General features: G+C 40.6%; 1 protein-coding gene across 2 annotated transcripts in view; it reads right to left on the bottom strand.

Moving 5' to 3' along the window:
• Positions 1 to 13,079, bottom strand: part of RAPGEF5 (Rap guanine nucleotide exchange factor 5) — a 132,573-nt gene that overhangs the window by 92,646 nt on the left and 26,848 nt on the right. For both annotated transcript variants that reach the window (XM_083578594.1, XM_083578595.1), the window contains exon 7: positions 9,338 to 9,386. In XM_083578594.1, the coding sequence (XP_083434720.1) occupies positions 9,338 to 9,386 (49 nt within the window). The remainder of the gene's footprint in view (positions 1 to 9,337; positions 9,387 to 13,079) is intronic.

Genomic DNA, 13,079 nt, shown 5'->3' with positions numbered 1-13,079 from the left:
AAAGAGACTCGGTATAGTTATACACAAAGGGGATTATTGTTCCTGCTAAGTAAGGCTTATTTAATTTCTTCAGAGCTCTTTTAGAGAGAGAAATAACCTACTTTGACCTTAATGGAAGATTCACTTAAGATGGGTAATAATCATATGTCATTTGTTGCAGCCTAAATTAAGACTGGTTCAGCACTTCTATTATAACTCCCTGCTTTCCAGTAGGTTACCACTCAACTGGAGATAATTCTGTTCTAAAATTACAATCTGGCAAACGGAACCCCCACACAAGAGATGGTTTGCAGGGGACCTTGAGAGATGAACATAAGGGCAAGGGTCTATAATCAGACCTGTGGGTAAAGTTACACAACCCCTAAAGCGAAATCAATTCCAATTATGCGTCTTTAATATGTATCAACTTTTTGAAATCTTCTGTTTCTAGAATTTGGAATTTTAACAAAAGGAGCTTGGGTTTAATAGCTGGAATAGAGATACTGGGGATATCTAGCCAATGAACTGGGGATGCGGAAGAAAAACAAATCATCACCAGAGATAGCAAGATATGCCTAAGTATGTATGTAGTACATATAACACTATGCCTGGTTGTGATACAGAAAAGGGGGTTGTTTCCAAAGGAACAAAAGCTTAAATTTAAATGTAGTTAATATGTGATCCACTGTGTATTGCTTCCTTAGATCTTGGGTGTCCACTTCCATCCAAAATAGTATTTAAATACAAACAGCACACATTACAAGAGACACCAGGCAAATGCACTGAAATTCCTTTAAAAAAAAATAGTAGCGTCATCTGAAGTTATAAGGTCCTAACAACATATTTATATTTTAAAGCTAGCCACTAAGGCATTATTCAGAGCTTCTGAATATGTATGGGCTGCTTATATATTTTATAAAATACATGTATACCTCACCTTTCTTGTTAGCTTATTGCATATGCTCATTTTGTGTCACACATAGTCCAGAACTGCCTTGATTGAAAAAACAACATTGTTTTTAATCTGAAGTGTTTATTCCTAATTACAATAAAAGTCATAAAACTCTTGGCATTTGGCTTGTCCATTGCACTGTGTAGGTTTTTAAAAAAATTATACTACTTCTGGTTGGCGAGATAAATTTCTCTACACAAACAAATGAATTATGGTGAAGAATTTTTTGCAGCCAAACAGACTAGAAACAATAAAGTCTAGGAAGGTGTGAATTTCCTCCCTTTAACTTTATAGGGTGTTAACATTTAACACTTACCATTGACCATTTTGTGCTGAATGATTCAGCAGACACACAGGCTAGTACCCTTGTTGGCGATGTGACGACTCCACCCATGTACCATTGACCCACTCAGATATTAGTAATGTTCTTCAATCTGCAGGAAGAGATCTCAAAGCATTTAAGACTAATTGACCATAATAATTCGGAGTGTGTTAATGGGCCATGGGAGGTTCCTTCCTTGCCACAGGACTTAAGGGCAACTCTTTCTACAGACCAAATTCCAGGGACCATACACACAAAAATTTCCTAATGCCTATGCACTATCCATTCTTAAGGAAATCAGCCCTGAGTGCTCACTGGAAGGACAGATCGTGAAGCTGAGGCTCCAATACTTTGGCCACCTCATGAGAAGAGAAGACTCCCTGGAAAAGACCCTGATGTTGGGAAAGATGGAGGGCACAAGGAGAAGAGGACGACAGAGGACAAGATGGTTGGACAGTGTTCTCGAAGCTACGAACATGAGTTTGACCAAACTGTGGGAGGCAGTGGAAGACAGGAGTGCCTGGCGTGCTCTGGTCCATGGGGTCACAAAGAGTCAGACACGACTAAATGACTAAACAACAATGCACTAGAACAGGCATAGGCAAACTCGGCCCTTCAGATGTTTTGGGACTACAACTCCCAACATCCCTAGCTACCAGGACAAGTGGTCAGGAATGATAGGAATTGTACTCTCAAAACATCTGGAGGGCCGAGTTTGCCTATGCCTGCACTAGAACTACACAGCCAGTCATTTATGTAGATGTAAATATAGACCAAGCTAGCAAGGGGAGCCTGTCAATGAGCTGCAACTGACAAGCGTCGAGGCAAGTTAAGCAGATGAAGGTTCCACAGCATGACAACTTAAATAATAATAAAGCTTTCCACTGGTTAGCCACTGTGACAAAAGAATGCTAGACTAGACAGGCCGCTGACCTGATTCTGCAGGTTCTTCTTATGTTCATATAGCACCAAACAAGGTATAATACTTGCAATGTATCGTCAATCTTATATGGAGGATTGTAAAACCACATAAAGCAAAGAAACTAAAAAAAACTCAGGAAAAGATTTGAAATGGCTTAGAATGCAAGAATTCAATACTGCGTATGTTTTGGGTTGTCATTAAGTTGTGTGGTTCTTCCTTTGTCCTGCCTATGCATATATTTTGAAATGAAAGCATACAAAATGCTCTCTATCAGCTAGTTGGCAGAGAACTAAGGTGTCGCATAAAGTGTCACAAAGAGAGCTATTCAAACCAGCTGAATACAAATCTTTCCCAAAATGAAAAAAATGGCTAAAAACAGATGGGAGACATCATTGGTTTTGCATGTGCCAAAATGCATAGATAACAAGAATGGTTAAGGATGAAGGCTGAGACTTAAAAACATTGCTGAACAGATTTCACGACGGAGTACACGACTAAACCCTAAATACCAATGTATAAATATATATACACCATTGATTCAATAAGGTATACTGGTCTGAATCCAAATTAGTAATACATATATAGCAATATTAGTGGTTTAACCCACAGCGGGTGTCTCCCATTGCTCGGTCCCTGCTCCTGCCAACCTAGCAGTTCAGAAGCATGTCAAAGTGCAAGTAGATAAATAGGTACCGCTCCGGCAGGAAGATAAATGGCATTTCCATGTGCTGCTCTGGTTCGCCAGAAGTGGCTTAGTCATGCTGGCCACATGACCCAGAAGCTGTACGCCGGCTCCCTCGGCCAATAAAGCGAGGTGAGCACCGCAACCCCAGAGTCGTCCGCGACTGGACCTAATGGTCAGGGGTCCCTTTACTTTTACCTATATAGGAAACACCCATATAAAATGGACTTTTACGTTGCTTTTGCAGCAACAGTTCCTGCCACGAGAGATAAGAGGTTTTTAGTTTGAAAGGCAAATTGTTTCTGATAGTGGAATCCGCTGCAGCAAATGCAAATATGCACACAAAACAAAAGCTCTTGCTACATATGCAGCTCTTTCTCCTCCTCCCACCAAGCAAGCATATCAATTTTTTACATCCCGGTTGTCATTTCTGTATCTCTCCTATCCATTGGGATCATTGTGGCAAGAACTGCCTGTATCAAATTTAAGTGTCATTGATGCTAGACTTCCCCCCTCTCGCTGACGTGTTCTTGGGTGTCCTCGTGATTATAGCGTGTAATTTAAATTAATCTAACTATACATTACTCCAACATAATGCTGTATTTTTTAAAATTGGAAGCCTTATGAAATGCAAGGAAAATTCCTATCTCTGGTGTGCAAATGGTCATTAACTTTTTTTTAACCTGAGGTGTAAAGCTAATATTGAATTTGCAGAGAAGGCTACTCATTATGCTAGTTTAGTTTCCAGATAGAGAATCAGTCCCGAAGGATCTGTTTCTAAGATACCAAATAGGAAACAGGATTCTACCAGCCCATCTCTGCAAATATAAGGGAGTATTTGGTAGTGTTTAGAAATAAGCAGCAGATGATAGCTTATAGCAGGATGTTAAGCAAGGAAGAAAGTCTTATCATTAAAAAAGCCATCTGCAATTAAAATTAAAAATTTAGAATGTGGCCTGTTTGACATTGCATTACACACGGAGTTAATTAGTGTTCATTTTCTCTACTCTAGCTAAATTGACCGCAAGAGAGATAAGCCACAAATTTAAGCACCAGAAACTAGGCATGCTTGCATTAAATAACAAGTATTAAAATGCTATGTACACTGACTTATAATCTACAATGGGTACCAATTATTATTATTTTAAATCCATTTCCTGAAATAGGTTTTTTTTCTCCATGTCATCAGTTAACCTAATTGTTCCACATGTAAATATAAGTGATTGTCAGTGATAACATGTCTCATGATAACATGACATGTGAAACCATCATCAATGATATTTGCCCGTCATTCTCTTAATTGTTTGTACCCAGTGGCCATTAATATATAAAATCACAAAAAAACCAAGACAAGTTAAAGCATATCCATTTTCAGAGCTGCAAACTATGAACACTTAAAATTATAAAGTTCCCAAAATAATTTAGATTTTAAAAATCTCCTTGGCAGTAAATATTTTTCTGGCTTTGTAACTTTCTTGCTGCTAGCGCATGTAAAGCTACCATCTAATTTTGAAATCATCTGATTGACCTTCTAAAGAATATTGGAATGAATAGGGGGATCTATTCCTAGGTGAATTGTATAAAGGGCAATAACGAATACAGTGGACAATGTATTCAACCTGGCCTGATCCACAAATACAATGACCGTCACTTGTTATGTTAGTATATTAAAGAATTTACCAGTCAGATATTCTGTGGGCATAGTTTGAAATCTGAACAAACAGGAATAAAGTTAGGTAAGCAGCCCCTCTGTGGTTGAATTTAATTTTTTTCTAACAAATTTGGGATTTGGAATTCTTCATATATTCCAATATCATTTTGGCATCTTCAGCAAAAATTACATTACAGATCTTTCTGTCAGAAATATCCTAAGATGCCATTACAAGGGAAGCTAAATAAGTAGACATTGTTACAACATTTCACCTAGGCTTCTCTATACTGAGTTTTTTAATGCGGCGGGTGGCACTGTGGTCTAAACCACTGAGCCTCTTGGACCTGCCGATCAGAACGTTGGGGGTTTGAATCCCCACAACAGGGTGAGCTCCCATTGCTCTGTCCCAGCTCCTGCCCACCTAGCAGTTTGAAAGCATGCCTGTGCAAGTAGATAAATAGGTACTGCTGCGGCAGGAAGGTAAACAGCGTTTCTGTGCACTCTGTTTTCCGTCACAGTGTTCCGTTGCACCAGAAGAGATTTAGTTATGCTGGCCACATGACCCAGAAAGCTGTCTGTGGACAAACACCTGCTCCCTTGACCTGAAGCAAGATGAGCAGTGCACCCCATAGTCGCCTTTGACTGGACTTAACTGTCCTAGGGGTCCTTTACCTTTACCTATTTATGACTGCATATTTTTAGAGAAAGGAGAGATGTACTTCGGGTTTAGGCAGTGCACCTGGTGTACTGTGCAACACACTAGACAAATAGTATGACATGTGAGACTCATATATTTATTTATCTGCTCACATGATAAAGCACAAGGTCAGAACACAACCCTGCTCCCTTGCGAGACAGGGGTCCTGTAAAGAAGAAACTTTTGGATAGCCACCAAGTCTAGGAAATATTTGCCATCACTGTTTCTAGCTCCTTTGGGTCCCCCGCCCCTTTAATAGATGCGTATTCATCTAATACTGTAGTGTCAGCTTAATAGTGTATGAAAGGTATGCACTTTTTCAACCTGCAAAACAATGTACTTCTGTTGTCTTTATAAGAGCCTAATAAAGAACTTTAAAATTAACTCTTTTAGTTTTCTACGTTTGACTCACAGAACAATCCCCCTCATTCAAAGAAAGGTTTACAGCAGGAGCAACAAAGAATCCCGTGGATTTTCTTTTTTAAAGAAACTTGCTTTCCTTCAATGTACCACAAACCGCTGCTGAAAACTCCCCAGGCTTTGTAACATGGGCATCAAGCAAGCACGATTATTCCAAAGGGCACATAAAACTACTTGTGAGGTTCTTTGGAACTTTGTCATGGTATCTTTATAATCCCAATACTGTTTCTTCTGCATCCTATACTAAAAGGAGTTTCCCCATTACTGTCCTGTTTAGAAGATAGATCTTCTCTTCTCTGCTGTCTTAGAAGAATTAATTGCATTTTTGATAACCTATACTTCTCCTCAAGTCTGTTCCTGTTGTGACAACAACTTGACACTATTTTTCTTACCAGCGCATGACTTGGCTTCAGAGACACTTCATTCTTCTGCTTAACAATCCTACACAAAAGACTTTTTAAATCGGGTGGAATAGCTTTTGCAATAAAAAGTCCTTAAATTATCATTATGACGGTTTCTTTTCATATGCTGCTGTAGGGTTTTTGCTTTGGATTTTTTGAATCACGTCCAAATCTCATTTAAGTTCCTAAATTATTTGGCACAATCCTCCTGGTTCAACCCCAGAAAACACTATTACTGGTTATGCTTTTCTATAATCCAGTTCTTTCCACCTTATTTACTTTTTGAAGAAGCAAATCATGAATTCTCCACTATAACAAGGACACATCTGATTCTCATACACAGCCATCTGCATTGTGGAATGGATCTTTTGGGATTTCTAATTACATTTTCCTTCATAGTCAGTTCACAGTAGGCACTTACTTGCAAGTGTGTACATCCCACACCAGCAAAATTTGCTTAAAGCTTTAAAATAACAGCAGTACTGTTGCCAGATAATCTGGCTGCAAATCTTTACTCAAAAGCTAATGCTTTTCCATATATGAATGTCACATCCATCAACAGAGCTCCCAAATTTTGCAACACTGAAAAAAGTAATCAAAGCACCCTATTAAACCAGCTCCTATTATCAGAGTGTGTATTGATAAAACTGTACTATAATTATGCCTGCCTGATTTATTATTTTAAAAATTATTAACTTTTAAATCAACTTTTACAGTCACGATTGGTCCAGAAATCACCTTACATGCATTACTTCAAAAGAAAAAATGTTGTAATATGAAGTAAAGTGTTCAGTTCAATAGTTTAAAAAGCCTGCATGCACACTCAAACCTCCAAGTACTGTACTTGCCACTTCAACTACTCAAAGCGGCACTGCAGTGTGACTAATACCTAAAATACTGTACTACACTAATTAAGATCTAATTCCACTAGCAATAATACTGTTCCAGATCTAGGGTAACAGAGTTTGGGGGTGCAAGGGCACTCATAACTGCTAGAGTTAGTGAATGCCAATCTGGAGTATTGACGGAAAGATGCCAGGGCAGTGGGAAATACAGGCTAAGTCTTTTTTCCAGGCCAGGGCCTCACCTGGGATAGAAGTCGTTAAGAATGACGGCCTAGGACCCTAGGACGCCTAGGTGTTGGGAGCAAATGATTAAGCTATCAATGGAAACTATCAACCAGGAAGGCTCTGCAGGTGATGGGGGCATATAGGAAAAAATGTATCAGTTAAGTTGTGGGTGAACATATCAGACGACACAGCGATTCTTCAAACAGCTCTTCTTTATTCTGAGGCCAGAACTGAACTGAACTGAAGGGCTCAGTCAGCCTGCTTATATAGAGCTCCAGTACCTTGTTACTGTAACAACTTTCTAAAACTATCCAATCACTGAAAGTCACCTTCGATCCTTCATTTGCATACAAACTATTCAATCACTGAACGTCACTTTTGATCCTTCATTTGCATAACTATCTACGGTATCCCCCTGCTGGCCCAGGGTGAGAACTTCAGTACATAACAGTATCCTTTTGAAATTTAGGGGTTGTGGGAAAAGGAGGAAAACTGGATGAGTTGATGTGAAGGCTGGGCTGCGGTGAAGGACAGGGCCCCTCCTGAGGTGAGAATGCTATGAAATCTCTCTTTACTTAAAGCTTCCGTGTAAATATGTGTAAATAAGTCATATTTCAAAGACACTGTAGACTCCACCATGCCTCATTGTCCCCAAAGAAACACCCCTAAGAATCTCATGCACCCTTCCACAGATATTGGGGCAGCCAATGACACTATTCTAGTTCCTCCACCAACCCAAAGCCCAAGCAGTTATTGGTGCTGTTCACTAACTGTCCACAACATCCACATTTTGGAAACTCTCATTTTGTACCTGACACAACATTAAATGACTGATGTTGACAAATGCCTGAAACATGGAACAAACAGAGAGTAGCCACGAATCAGGCAGTTATGCTTTTCCATGTATCCCATTTGCCTTTGTTGAGTATCAACAACAACAACAACAACAACAATAATAATAATAAATTTTATTTATATCCCGCCCTCCCCAGCCGAAGCCGGGCTCAGGGCAGTTAACAACAATAAAACAGTACAAAAGTACAGCACAAACAACACTCTAAAATCATTCATTATAAAATTAATTAATTCAAGCCACTGGCAACCATTGGGCCAGAGCTCCGCGAAGATTGCCGAGGGAGGGAGTCAGGCTGTGCCCTGGCCAAAGGCCTGGTGGAACAGCTCTGTCTTGCAGGCCCTGCGGAAAGATGTTATGTCCCGCAGGGCCCTAGTCTCTTGTGACAGAGTGTTCCACCAGATCGGAGCCACAGCCGAAAAAGCCCTGGATCTAATTGAGGCCAGCCTAACTTCTTTGTGGCCTGGGACCTTCAAGATGTTTTTATTTGAGGACCGTAAGTTTCTCTGTGGGGCATACCAGGAGAGGCGGTCCCGTAGGTACGAGGGTCCTAGGCCGTATAGGGCTTTAAAAGTTAAAACCAGCACCTTAAACCTGATCCTGTACTCCACCAGGAGCCAGTGCAGCTGGTATAGCACCGAGTGAATGTGATCTCGCAGCGAAGACCCCGTAAGGAGTCTCGCTGCAGCATTCTGCACCTGGCATTGCACAGCACCAGTGACGGAGGTGAGTAATCCTTGCTCACCCTACCCTTGTCCCTCGGGATGAGGCGCAGATTGGAAGGGGTACGAGCATATGCATACATACAAGTAATATTAACAGAAGGTAAAGGAGTGGGGGGGGACAGGAAATATATTAAGGTATATCCCTTTTGTATATTTCTCAAAGTCCACACATCATGTTCATGCCTAAACCGAACTATGATGGGCTCAGCTTTAAAAAGAACAGGTTCATGCAACCTTGGCAAGCCTTGTGATTTAACTCATGTATTATATTTAGCAAGAAAGATTTATTTATTTTTTTAAAAAGGAAAAAGTCATATGGTACCATTGCAAAACATAACTCTTATGCATGGGTGGTGACAAAAAAAAATCGTCAAAATCTGAATTTATACGTTTCAACTGAAGGCAATGGATATATAAGCATTAATTTACAAAATATAAAAAGATAAGCAAAAGGAACACTTGACTTGTAGGAGAAACTGTTACCAACAGCTTAGACTAGTGGATCAATTATTAAAATAGCTCATCAAGTTCACTGAAGAGTAGGAAAGAAGGAAAACAGAAGAAAATGTCAAGCAGTTCTTGTCACATTAAATAAGCTTTATACTATATTTCTTTCTTTTAATATGGTTTAAAAATGCAAAATCCAAATCTGGATACACTCACCTGATTTTCTTGCCTTAATAGCAAGAACAGCCGCCAATTCTCTCTGCACCTAACACACCAAAAAGACAAAGTGTTACAGTCGTGCCCATAAGCAGGAAGTTGTTACATACACAGAGCAAACCATCTACTCTAGCAATCTGGATCTCTTAGAGTTAGGCTACAATCCTCAGCACAGTTGTCCAAAAGAAAGAGCCGCTGAAAATTGTTCATGCTTCTGAATGAACTCAGATAGGATAGTGCTATTTCCTAAGTGGCAGTATGCTCATAAAAAATATATTTGATTCAGTTCAGCAATTAGCAACCACATTAACACAACTGGCATAAGCAAAGATAGCTACACAAGAGGAAAACAATTTGCAATTGTTCGTTTCATCAGTGCCATCATCTCCTCTCCCATGCAGCTTAATGGATCAGCACTGGGTGTTTATAGAACACAATGGGTGGTTTCCAACGAAGTGCTTCTGTTAGCACTTCTGGCTAAACAACAAAACTTATCCTCTTCCTACAGGCTCCCTAAATCTGTTCTGGGGGTTCTCCCAAACCACTGAGGTAGATTTGGGAGGGGGGAGGGAAGGCACACAGGGCACACATGGAGAGATGGAGAAGAAGTTCTGTTGCACAATCAAAAATCCTTGTGCTAGAGGAAGCACTTCATTGGTTACCACCCAATATTTATGTCATGAGATGTTCCTTTTCTACAATAAAGGTAAAAGATTGCTTCTACAACACCCCAAACATCACTGAATGTCCTGAAATTATTATTATCAGCAGCAGCATACAGCCAATGAATCTATTCACATGTGTGGTGCTTTGTTACAATGCAAAGATTAATATCCAAGCAGTCTTCTTTCCTGGCAAACAGCTATTGCTGTGACCATTATGGCCAATGTAGGAAATACTGGGAAAGCATGAGATTGGATCCCATATTTCAAAAAAGAAATACTAATTTCGGGAGCCACATAAGCACGTAGAAATAATAAGTGAGAAAGGTTTTGTGCACATACTTAATTTCACCAAAAAAAGTTTTTTTAAAAAATTTACCAAGTATGCATCACTGCCTTTGGAACATGACTGTCAGCTTATCCCTTATTATGGGGGTGGTATAAGGGTACATAATGCCATATCTGGTGGTCCTGTCCACAGACTCAATCCTTTTGGGTTGCTCTTTTTGATGAAGTTCAAAAGATAACACATCACTGCAACTGACACTCCTTAATCTCTTTTTGAATAACAACAGGGATACCACTAGACTCCTCCTGAAGGTAGGGGTCTATCAATTGATGAAGATGATCATCCAAATGTCATAGACCAAATGGAGCAAACAGCACGCAGACCTAGTGGTGGGAGGAAAAAATCCTTAAATAAGAGACACGGGGGAATGATTAATGGACTTCAATGTCTGTACACTAATGCGCAAAGCATGGGAAATAAACAAGATGAGCTTGAGCTCTTGGTACAGCAAACTAAATATGACATAATAGGCATCACTGAAACCTGGTGGGATAAGTCCCATGATTGGAATGTAATAATGGAGGGATACAATCTATTTCAGAGAAACAGACCAGACAAGAAAGGAGGAGGAGTGGCGTTATATGTCAGGGATGTGTATACCTGTGAAGAGATCCAAGATTTAGAACCTCAAAGCCAAAGTGAGAGCATTTGGGTCAAAATTAAGGGAGAGAAGAATAACAGTGACCTCATTGTGGGAGTTTACTATAGATCCCCAAGCCAAACGGAGGACATAGATGATGCCTTCCTGGAACAGATGGCCAAGCATGCAAAAGGAAGGGAGACAGTAGTAATGGGGGACTTCAATTACCCGGATATTTGTTGGATGTCAAACTCAGCCAAGAGCATAAGGTCAAACAGATTCCTCACTGGCCTTGCAGACAAGTATACAGCAGAAAGGAGCAGCCAAGCATACTAGGACTCAATTTCTTGACTTTAAGAAAGCCGACTTCATAAAACTTAGGGAAGTGCTGGGTGAGATCCCATGGACAGTAATACTAAAAGGAAAGGGAGTCCATGATGGCTGGGAGTTTGTTAAGAGGGAGATAGTAAAAGCACAACTTCAGGCAATACCAATGAGACGGAAACATGGAAGGTGCCTAAAGAAGCCAGGGTGGCTATCTAAAGAACTTTTAACTGAGTTAAGATTTAAAAAGGTTGTGTACAAAAAATGGAAAGGGGGGGAAACCACCAAAGAGGAATTCAAACAAATAGCCAGCACGTGTAGACACAAAGTCAGAAAAGCTAAAGCACAGAATGAACTCAGGCTTGCTAGAGAGGTTAAAAGCAACAAAAAAGGCTTTTATGGGTATGTTCGTAGCAAAAGGAAGAACAAAGAAACAGTGGGGTCACTCAGAGGAGAAGATGGTGAAATGCAAACAGGGGACACAGAAAGGGCTGAACTCCTCAATGCCTTCTTTGCCTCAGTCTTCTCCGATAAAGAAAACAATGCCCGACCTGAAGAATTTGGATCAAATGATTCAGCAGAGGAAACACAGCCCAGAATAACTAAGGAGATAGTACAAGAATACTTGGCTAGTTTAGATGTATTCAAGTCTCCAGGGCCAGATCAACTGCATCCAAGAGTATTAAAATAACTGGCAGATGTGATCTCAGAACCACTGGCAGTCATCTTTGAGAATTCCTGGAGAACAGGCGAAGTCCCGGCAGACTGGAGGAGGGCAAATGTTGTCCCTATTTTCAAAAAGGGGAAAAGAGAGGACCCAAATAATTACCGCCCAGTCAGTCTGACATCAATACCAGGGAAGATTCTGGAGCAGATCATTAAGCAAACAGTCTGTGAGCACCTAGAAAGGAATGCTGTGATCACCAATAGTCAGCATGGATTTCTGAAAAATAAGTCATGTCAGACTAACCTGATCTCATTTTTTGACAGAATTACAAGCCTGGTAGATGAAGGGAACGCAGTGGATGTAGCCTACCTTGATTTCAGCAAGGCATTTGACAAGGTGCCCCATGATATTCTTGTAAAGAAGCTGGTAAAATGCGGTCTTGACTATGCTACCACTCAGTGGATTTGTAACTGGCTGACTGACCGAACCCAAAGAGTGCTCATCAATGGTTCCTCTTCATCCTGGAGAAGAGTGACTAGTGGGGTGCCACAGGGTTCTGTCTTGGGCCCGGTCTTATTCAACATCTTTATCAACGACTTGGATGATGGACTCAAGGGCATCCTGATCAAATTTGCAGATGACACCAAACTGGGAGGGGTGGCTAACACCCCAGAGGACAGGATCACACTTCAAAACGACCTTGACAGATTAGAGAACTGGGCCAAAACAAACAAGATGAATTTTAACAGGGAGAAATGTAAAGTATTGCACTTGGGCAAAAAAAATGAGAGGCACAAATACAAGATGGGTGACACCTGGCTTGAGAGCAGTACATGTGAAAAGGATCTAGGAGTCTTGGTTGACCACAAACTTGACATGAGCCAACAGTGTGACGCGGCAGCTAAAAAAGCCAATGCAATTCTGGGCTGCATCAATAGGAGTATAGCATCTAGATCAAGGGAAGTAATAGTGCCACTGTATTCTGCTCTGGTCAGACCTCACCTGGAGTACTGTGTCCAGTTCTGGGCACCACAGTTCAAGGAGGACACTGACAAACTGGAACGTGTCCAGAGGAGGGCAACCAAAATGGTCAAAGGCCTGGAAACGATGCCTTATGAGGAACGGCTAAGGGAGCTGGGCATGTTTAGCCTGGAGAAGAG

The sequence above is a fragment of the Podarcis filfolensis genome, assembly GCF_964270895.1.
Source record: "Podarcis filfolensis genome assembly, chromosome: 12".
Lineage (NCBI taxonomy): Eukaryota > Metazoa > Chordata > Lepidosauria > Squamata > Lacertidae > Podarcis > Podarcis filfolensis.
This window is presented reverse-complemented; position numbering and strand designations above follow the sequence as displayed.